General features: G+C 35.4%; 1 protein-coding gene across 1 annotated transcript; it reads right to left on the bottom strand.

Annotated features, from left to right (window-relative positions):
• Positions 1-1,610: 1,610 nt before the first annotated feature.
• lyrm7 (LYR motif containing 7) lies at positions 1,611-4,042 on the bottom strand. The gene is made up of 5 exons (XM_058411187.1): positions 3,957-4,042; positions 3,540-3,612; positions 2,746-2,816; positions 2,484-2,565; positions 1,611-2,377 (listed from the first exon to the last, which is right to left on the bottom strand). The coding sequence occupies exons 1-5, from the start codon at positions 3,972-3,974 to the stop codon at positions 2,307-2,309; spliced, it is 315 nt and encodes a 104-aa protein (XP_058267170.1). The 5' UTR covers positions 3,975-4,042; the 3' UTR covers positions 1,611-2,306.
• Positions 4,043-10,103: the final 6,061 nt, after the last annotated feature.

Here is a 10,103-nt window from a genome sequence, read left to right as displayed (position 1 = left end):
AGACCTGTATTCATAACATTCACAACAAATTCGCTAGTCTGCTAGTCATGGGCGTCGCTAGGCCATTTTAAAGCCCCACTAAAATTCTGCGATTCTCCATAAACTGTACACGAATAAGTGACCTCCTCAGTCCCCTTTACATTTCATATGAAAACGGCGGCTCTTCGGCTCCTCCCCCTCTTTCAGCACGTTCTTCAATCCGCAAACCGCGGAGTCACAGAGCAAGGATCAGAGGACGAGTGTGTGTGTGTGTGTGTGAGAGAGAGAGAGAGTGTGTGTGAGAGAGAGAGTGTGTGTGAGTGTGTGTGTGTGTGTGTGTGTGAGTGAGTGAGTGAGTGAGAGAGAGAGAGAGAGAGAGAGAGATCAGGAAGACTCGTATTTGTCTTGTTCAGTACTCAAATGTTATACACATCTATGTAATACAGTGGAATGCTGCATTAAGTTTACCATCCTACCCTGTTAGTAACACCTTTATTTTATTTTATTTTATTATTTATTTATTATTTATTTTTACTATTATACCCTCATTGGGGGCTGACCCCCCCTTAAATGAAAATCCTAAAATCGTCCCTGCTGCCTTTACCAGACACACTTCTATTTCTGAACCTTTGACAGTAAATATATATCTCACACTTTTCCTCCTTGTAAATGTGTTGGTATCAGATCTAATATAACTCAGTTATTTTAGCACTGTAGTGTACATTATGATGACTCTTTACAGATTATGTTTTTTTCCCAAGGCATTGTTACTTGCCAGTGTGTCCTGTCATAACTATGCAAAGATCTGATTCCTAAAACAGTATTAAACAGTTTTTGTTCTGAAGTCTGGTTTTGTGGCTGGGCTTAAAATGAAATTAATATAATCTTAATTCAAGTGATGAAAGATTTAAAATTCTAACAGTAAACAGAGTTGAGTTCTACTGTAAGGTTAACCCTGCCTGGGATAAATGTTTGGAAATGATTTCGTTGAAAATTTCCATTAGAAACTTAAAAGTACTCAAATGTAATCAGTTACTTTACTTTTATAAAGTAATTGAAAAGTTACACAACTTATTACATTTTAAACAGAGTAACTTGTAATCTGTAACCTAATGCATTTCCAAAGTAACCTACCCAACACTGATAAAATGTATGTGCTTGTGTTCATTTTAGACCAGGGCTTCTCAAACATTTTGTAGCCAAGGACCAATAAACCCTCAGTTTAACATTATTCAGATTTTTCCAAGTAACATTTGAGAGCCAACAACTGTAACAAAATAATAAATAAATTAATTTCCCTGAAGGTTTCCCTGAACCTTGTCCCTGGACCCCACTCTAAGAACAACTGAAAGATCAGGAACTTCAACAATAAAACAAATTCCACAGACCCCATTCATTACATACGTACTTACTTCCTGAACATCATTTTAATGTATAGAATAATGCATTACCTTTTATTTAGTGCTTTAAATTAACGAGTAATTGAATCTCACCTTAGGCTTCCGAGCGAACACAAAGACTGCTTTCAGAAACCGACCCTATTACACAATTTTATTCAGCATGTGGAAGAGGACAACACTGTTACAGACATGAGCACTGCTGGTTGAGGAAAATCTCTTTTACACAAGGCATAAATCTCAAACACAACATATTTATTGCATGAAGAGAAGACAAAAATATTTACAAATATACATTAAGCAGTAATGGGGTATGGGGGTACATCCACATGACATTTTCACATATTCTGTTAAATAAAAATTGTACTCCAAACACAAAATGCTGCTTTTCTCAGATGTTTGCTAACAGATTGTACTTGTGAAAAATGATGAAACAACCATTTCATATTAGAAGGCTATCTGCACATAAATCCATATCATCAAATAATAAAACTTCATCTTAATTTGGTTTGTCAACCATCGAGAATGTTCACAGAAACGGGTTGTGTACTGAATTGTAAAGAGATCCCATGATATGTTTAGCAACTTTTGTTAATGTTTCCTACATTTAAAAGCATCTGAAATGTAGTTAACACTTCAGATTAAAAATTCAAGTCACACTTAGAGACGGAACTCAGTTCAAAGCAACTGTCTGAGGGAAATTTCAGAGGAAGATTTGGACATAATATTCTGGTTTATTTTGAATATTACCACAACTAAAAAAATCGTATTGTTTGTTTACTACAGAAACTGGTTCTTCAGACTGGAAGCTGGATCCATGAAAAGTGTTTTCTGTGTTCTGAGAGGCATTTTATTAGGCATGTTTTAAAATGATTTATGGAGAAAACTACAAGTCCAGCAAAGATGAAGGTATAAATAAATCCATGCGAGTTATGTTTTTTTCCCAGGGGTGTCACTGTACGGTACATTTTCTAATAGAAGACTCTCTCTGGGTCGCAGAACTGCAAAAAAAAGAAAGAAAAAAAAAAAAGACTGTCTATCAGAGGTACTGTTCACGATGACCATATAACTATTGCATAACCACAGTATTCTGCATACAGATATTACCAAGCTTATTTTCTCCAACATGCTCCACTTGTAGGATGTTTTCCTGCAGGATTGTCTCAACAGCTTTGCTCATCTTAATCATCTTCAAAAAAAAAAAAACAAAACAAAACATGAGAGGCATAACCATCTCCAAAGTGACCTGAAAACGTTCTTACAACTGAGGTGAAAGCAGAAGAACAAGAAATCTACAATTAATAAGATAATTAGCAATCAAAATAAAATAGATCTAGTCATTTATCTGTACCCTATGTAAGAGCCTTACCTGCTGTATATTTTCTTCTGATGCTTCATTTTTGTTTTTCTTAAATTCTTCATTGATCTTTAATCTGGCAGCTGTGGTTGAAAAGAAAAGTAATGAAAAAGACTCCATTAACTCCATTACCCTTGATAATTAGATATTTGAGTCTTATTATTGCCACATACTAATGCTTCTACTTATTCTGCCTTTACTTTCAAATACTAATTATTCCCTTTCCAATAAACTAATTTCCTTTTTTTAAGATAATAAGTGAGGTCTCTGGCAATATGGAAGACAAAAGAATTATATATAAGGTATCAGCTATAATAATTATATACAGTATATCAGCTAGATATACAAAAGCTGTATTCAAACAAAATATTGACTCAAACTGTATTTATAAGTACAAAGTAAAGAAGCGTGCTCTTTAACTGCCCATTCTTCCATCATCAACTTGCCTTTGAGCAGAAGCAAACTGGCAAGTTAGATGAGACAAAAACAGCACTGATTATTGTTTGCACTCACAAGCAATTAATGATGCAATGAGAATATGAGGCCATGTGCCTTCACCTGTACTACAAAATCATGAAATCACCGGACTGAATGTAACATCAACCAACATCTTGGAATGACCATAACGCCTGCTTTTACATCGCCACACCTTTGATCCTCAGCTTCAACCTTAGGACTCTATAATGCATTATAAGACTTATTTTGACCTAATAAACAAACGGCAGGCATGGAGGAGGATCTAATGGCTTAAAGCACTATTCAAGACTAAGGAGGAAAAACTAGTGTACTATTTACATTTTATCTACCTGTCAAAGCTCGGTCATCATCTTTAAACACAGTCATCCGTGTTCGATGTAAAGCTTTAAATGTTCGAAGAACCTGGAAAAAAATACATATACAGTTTTAGATCAATCTTTTTATATGTCTTGTTAGCTACAAGAGTTATTATTGTTACAACCTATGTAGTGTATTATATCTAAGTGGTGTAACATTTTGGACAATAAACAATAAAATGAACCATGAGTACCGAACTAAACCCGGTACTACAGTACAAATAAGAGATACACTCTCGAGCGTTATTCTATTCGCTTTGAATAAAGAACTTGAGGCATAAATGGACAAAGTGTTCATGTACATCATGCACAGTGCATTTAACAAGTAATAAACATTTTAACCATAATGAGGTGAAAGGTAAGATTCATTATCAAGACAGGATCCCTCACCTTCAAGCGTGTCGCCATCTTTCCGGTACTAAATTCTTCCTCTGGATTAAAAGCACTTCTCTCATACACTGTTTCAAGGCCACAGCGCCCCCAGCTGTATTGGAGCTTTAATTACCGGTATGGTGGAAAATCACTGGGGTGATTCTCATTTCTTTTTTGTTTTCCTTGTTATGTGAATCCGAGAGTCTGTCAATAGCGTCTGCAGTGCACATTGTGTATCTAACAAATAAAAAGCAAAACAATTCACAACAAAAGTATGTGGCCAATTTCCATCTTCTGCGCAGACGGTTAGTCTTTATACATGTCACGTGAGCGCGTCCTCTAGGAGGCGCTCGTGCATGCCTCACCCCAGAATTTATACATTTTTACAGAATTTTATACATTCCGGTGGAGAAAAAGGGTATGTTTAAATGAAGGAATAATAAAGAAAAGATAGTAATGGCGTAATTTTGTTTTGAGGCAAAAATGCTAAGGTGGGGTAAAAAAAACATTGTGATTAATTATGAACCAGTTGCATTGTCACTGAAAGCATTTTTTGAAGCTTTTTAAATGATCTGTAATAAACAGTATGACCTTCCTGTGTTAAGCATTTCAGTTTAAGTCACATTAGGTTGAACCCTTGGTACCATTGGCTTCATAGGACAGGGATTGTGCTTTGCAGTCAAAGAGAGAGCAGCTTTTGGGTGTGAATTTCCCTTTGGGATGAATAAAGTATCTATCTATCTATCTATCTATCTATCTGTCTGTCTGTCTGTCTGTCTGACTGACTGACTGACAGACAGACAATTTGGTTGAAGAGTGCTGGACCCATAACCCGGAGGTCGATGGACTGAAACCAACCCCTGCTAAGCGCAGCTTTTGTTTAATGTCCCTCATGCAACCAGGAACGATGGTTCAGTCATCGGAGTTCACCCTTTCCATCTTTCTAGATCTTTCTCAGCAAATCACATCGGCCCATTCCACCCTTCTCCATCTTTCTCCCCAATTTCTCCGCGGCAAAGATGGACAGACAAAAATCGCTTTCGTTCATGGCAATGGGCCCGCCCACAGAAAGAGATGCATTGGCCAATCAAATAGTGTCGTGTCATTCAAGTTAAGTGTGTATATCGCGTATTTACCTGCGTATTTTAATCACTTTTGGACTATTATAATCGTGTGCTTTGATTAACCTTTTGGTTTTGGAACGTTATACCGCGCCAGGTAAGAGCTGTTATTTTGTTTAAATCCATGCCTCGATGTTTATCATGTGTTGATTTGCATTATACATTACAGTGTACTATTATTATACATTATAGTGTATTATTATTATAGTGTGCATTATAATGTACAATTTACAATCTAAGAGGGCTGGAAATTGTACAAAATTGCATGTTGTTCTTTTCATTAATTTAATTATTGTATATTATGGTTTAATTATTATTATTGAACTGAACATGTTGAATTTAACTATCACACTGCCTAAGCTGGTAAAAATGGAAATTGTGAATGAAACTTAGGCCATTTTAAAACAATAACTGTAAAATTTGTTTATTTTCAACAGGTTTTCTATGACTGAGTCTTCAGTGAAGTCCTCAATATGTTCAAGCCTCAAAAATCTCGTAAGCCCATGGCAGTTTTCCAGCACGGGTGTATGGCCCTCTGCGGCTGGGGACAGACCTGCTCCTCACCAGAGGGTATGTATAGAAAAGACATAAAGCCATACCATGTCATCTATAGGTTGCATGCCATCTGACAGTGTTTTTTAATGTTACAGACAAGTAAATGTCCAGTGCATGCCTGTGGACAGATGTCACTTTTTTCCAGATTATTTTCCAGATTATTGAACTTCCAGTGACCAGTATGAGAGAGTGTGAGAGCGATAACACCAAATTTAACACACCTGCTCCCCATTCACACCTGAGACCTTGTAACACTAACGAGTCACATGACACCGGGGACGGTAAATGGCTAATTGGGCACAATTTGGACATTTCCACTTAAGGCCTGGTCACGCTACAAGACTTTAACCGTCGGCAGATCGCTTTGCTCTTCAGACTACCTGACTTCACCGAATGTCTTTTTGTCCTTGTGGTGTTCACACTACGCGACGCTTTGTAAATGATCCACAAGAGGGCGTCGTACACCACACGCTCTGACAACAACTCGTCACTCAACGCCGTCCCCAAACCACGTTTTGTCACGAAAACACACGCAACAGGTGGATCCGGAAATGAAGCGAGACTTTCGGTAGAGGTTTGTCTTGAAAATAGACGTCGGCAGGAGTCTCGTTCTAAATAAATGTTAATTTATTCAAATAAATGTGTCCACACTATTTTTGAAGCCATGTTGCTGCTGCTGCTTTTCTTCCGGTGACCTCACCTCTGTTGACTTGCTCTCTCATTGGCTGGAGGTCGTAGCTACAACTGACACCACGTGATGTCGAGTCTGCCGACCGTCCCAGATATTTAACATGCCAGATATCTGGATTTTGTCTGTGAGGTGTCAGAGACGCGTCAGTGAGCCTCTTTGATGCGTCGTTGAGTAGATCACACAAAGATTGCAGAGCGCTGATCACCCGCTGATTTTCCCACGATCACAGACCGATCTGTCGGCCAGCTCGTTAATTTGCAAATTGGGCTTAAAATCCTGTAGTGTGAACGAGGCTTTAGGGGTGGAGTCACTTTTGTTGCCAACGGTTTAGACATTAATGTCTGTGTGTTGAGTTATTTTGAGGGGACAGCAAATTTACACTGTTATACAGGCTGGACACTCACTACTGTACATTGGAGCAGAGGGGCATTTCTTCAGTGTTGTCACATGAAAAGATATAATAAAATATTTACACAAATGTCAGGGGTCTACTCAGTTTTGTGAGATACTGTATGTTAATGTATATTTTATTCATCATGTTTTTGGCAGCAGTTAGTTTAAAATAAAAGTTTGTGTAAAAGTGGAAATTGAGTCTGACATAACTTACATTTTATTCAGACACAAAACATTAATGGTGAAAATTTTTGACTTTATAAAATGATTCTCTCAAGTCTTGGTGATCGGCCGCTATTAAACAATAAAGAAAGTAAGACATCTTTTTTATATACACAGTAGCCTACTCTTCTTTTGGCAGAATCTATCATTATAATCAACTTAATTATTTCCTGGATTTTCTATCGCCATAGCCTATAAATGTATGAAATGCAGGAAATGGGATTCAAATCAACAGAATTAAAGGTTTCCTAAACTGGGGTTGATGAGTTTATGAAAAAAAAACTAATCATTAATTAAAAAATAAGAACATAAAATTAAAATAAATACATTTAAAAACTTTTTAAAAATCACTTACTCAAAAAAAAAAAATACAAACTATTTGTTTACATGCATGTCATGTAACTGACATAAGACAACTATGAGCATGTGAATGTGTTAAATTATTGAAATAAACTTTAAAATCTGAGGGGGCTCTAAGGCTGTCAAAAAAAAAATTGGGATCTCCTGCTTTACAACTACGTTCCATTGTTGCCATCTACTGGACATTTCTTTTAACACTGCTGTGGTAATTGTTATTCTGTCTATTCTGTCTTTTCCTTACGGAAATCATAGAAAATGTTAATTATGAGATTAATCAAGTACAATTTATAAATTTCTCTAAACTAGCTGCTAAGCTAAGCCACTAAGAGACAGCAATTAGCATGTTAGCTTAGCCAGAATCACTGTCATTCTCAAATACACTATTTTTTTTATCCCCGTAGTAAAACATTGCTTACCTTAAGTATTATAATTTGATTGTTAAGTCCTGTGATAAAATATAATAACCAGTTATTGCATTATTCATTATATTCTGAATGTATCTGTATCTGTATATGTAAACATTTATTTAATAATCAGCATCATCAGATCGACCCAATTCAGCGAAAACATTAGTAACACACTGAACCTGATTCCTCTGGTACTGTGAATAAACACACCAACATTTGATTAAATATGCATTTAAAAGTCCTTTAAAAATGATTTTTGTTTCGATTTTTGTTTGTTTAAGAAGAGGAAACACAAAGGTTTCTGGCATAACAAGGAAATATTTCAAGTCACCAAGCAAAACCTTAAAATAATATTTTCATGTTAAGTTTTTAAAATAAATGTAATTTATTTTAATAAAATTAATAAAATAAAATGTAAGTAATTCAGCTCAGGCTTGTTCTCCGAGTGAACCCGGAAATTCTAACACAGGAGTATTCAATTTTATTTATATTCTGCTTTTAACAGTGGACGTTGTCACAAAGCAGCTTTAGAGGAACATAAAAATTCAGAATAGAAATGAAGTTCATGCCTCACGTGTGATTGTAATAGTTTCATTTCAATAACTTTACCAGAGCTGGTCCGTGGCATAGGCGGCAGTTGCCTAGGGCACAAAATGACTGGGGGTGGGGGGTGTCGCACGAGAGGGGTTTTCGTCGGAATTGACATCAACAAAAAAATCATAAGATTTGACAACGTCATGTCAGACTAATTTAAACACTTTTTGCATCATGAAATGATTATAATACATGTGAAAAAAGAAGATTTTATGGGCTGACTGCTTCAAAATAGCCTTTTTAGAACATCTAAACTGGCACATTTAAATGCCACACTTGTCAGATTTTTATTTGTATAAAATTTTCAAAACCATTCATCATTTTCCTTTCACTTCAGAATTATGTGCCACTTTGTGTTGGTCTATCACATAAAATCCCAATAAAATACATTTACGTTTGTGGTAACGTGACAATGTGGAAAAGCTCAAGTGGTATGAATATTTTTGCAAGGCACTGTAAAACTGCATGTTGTAAGGCTGTTGGGCAGCAAAATGAGCACAAAACTCTGCGGTCTCTAACTAACTCAGGCTTTTAGAATTCTAAAATAATTAGATAATTATATAATAATTATATTCCACACCTGTCCAGTGTGTGGATTTATTTTAAATTTTACTGATTCCAAAGATATAAAGTTAAAATGGTTTATTAAAAACACAAAGTTAATCAAATTAAAAATTACAGAACTCACCTTATTGTGTCCAAGGTTTGAAGCCATGTGACAGAATTTTTTTTGGCTGTTTTGTTAACGCTGCTTAATTAATTTAATCTGTGCTGTTAGCGTGTTTTTAAATATGCTTTGTGTTTCAGATTCAGAGTCTTGGTATCACTGCACATTGTTCACTCTCTCAGACAGGTGTCTGACTTAAAGGCTTGGCCATCACACTGACTTTGTACAACAAAATTCAACTTCTAACAGTTAAAACATGCCCTCTTGTGATTAAATGATTTGTGTCATTGTTTCAGTTTATAGTCCAGTTATTTTAGTTTAGAGTCCTATTATTTATCAATTTAAACAATTTCTTTTTTGCCACAGTGGTAATTGGTGAGCACTTCCCCACAAACCACATCTGATTTCTAATATATATTTAAATAATATATATAACAATAAAATATAAATAATAGTAAAAATAAAAGTAAAAAGTATAAGTATGTATATAATATAAACATAAATAATAATAATAATATAATACAAAATATTATATATAATATAATAGGATAATGTAATATAATATATATATATATATATATATATATATATATTACTGCTGTAATGATTCATTCATTTTCTCGATGCATCGATTAATAATCCTGGCGATGCATATGCATCGATCTTGAAACATGGAGTTTTGAATCGTATGTTTCTGTTAATAATTGATTAAAAATAATAAAAATCAAATGAATTGCGAATATATGATGATGCATAATTATAAAAATAAATTATAACTTTAAATTAGTTGAATCTGCGTAGTCATGTGCACCCTCACTACACTGGCGAGGTGGATTACGTCAGTACTCTCCAATTCGCGCCGTTTGCTGTCATTCACATATGCTCGCTGCACTATGGAGGGCAACGAGGGAGAGATTGCAAGGCACCAGCCAATATGAGATCAAAGGTTTGGGAATACTTTGGTTTTCACACAAAAAATGGAAAGATTGACAAGTCTGTTGTAGTTTGTAGTCGTTGTAAATGCGAGTTAGTAAGTATTTTGGAAATACAACAAACCTTAGCAACCATCTTCGCAGACGCCATGCCATTAAGAGAGAAATACCTGCAGCTGCACCTACGGCAGCTAGTATTTCAGGGTCATATTTGAGAAGTCCT

This window comes from Hemibagrus wyckioides, linkage group LG16, assembly GCF_019097595.1.
Source record: "Hemibagrus wyckioides isolate EC202008001 linkage group LG16, SWU_Hwy_1.0, whole genome shotgun sequence".
In the NCBI taxonomy this organism is placed as follows: domain Eukaryota; kingdom Metazoa; phylum Chordata; class Actinopteri; order Siluriformes; family Bagridae; genus Hemibagrus; species Hemibagrus wyckioides.
The sequence above is the reverse complement of the archived record's forward strand: the minus strand, read 5'-3'. Positions and strand labels throughout refer to the sequence as shown.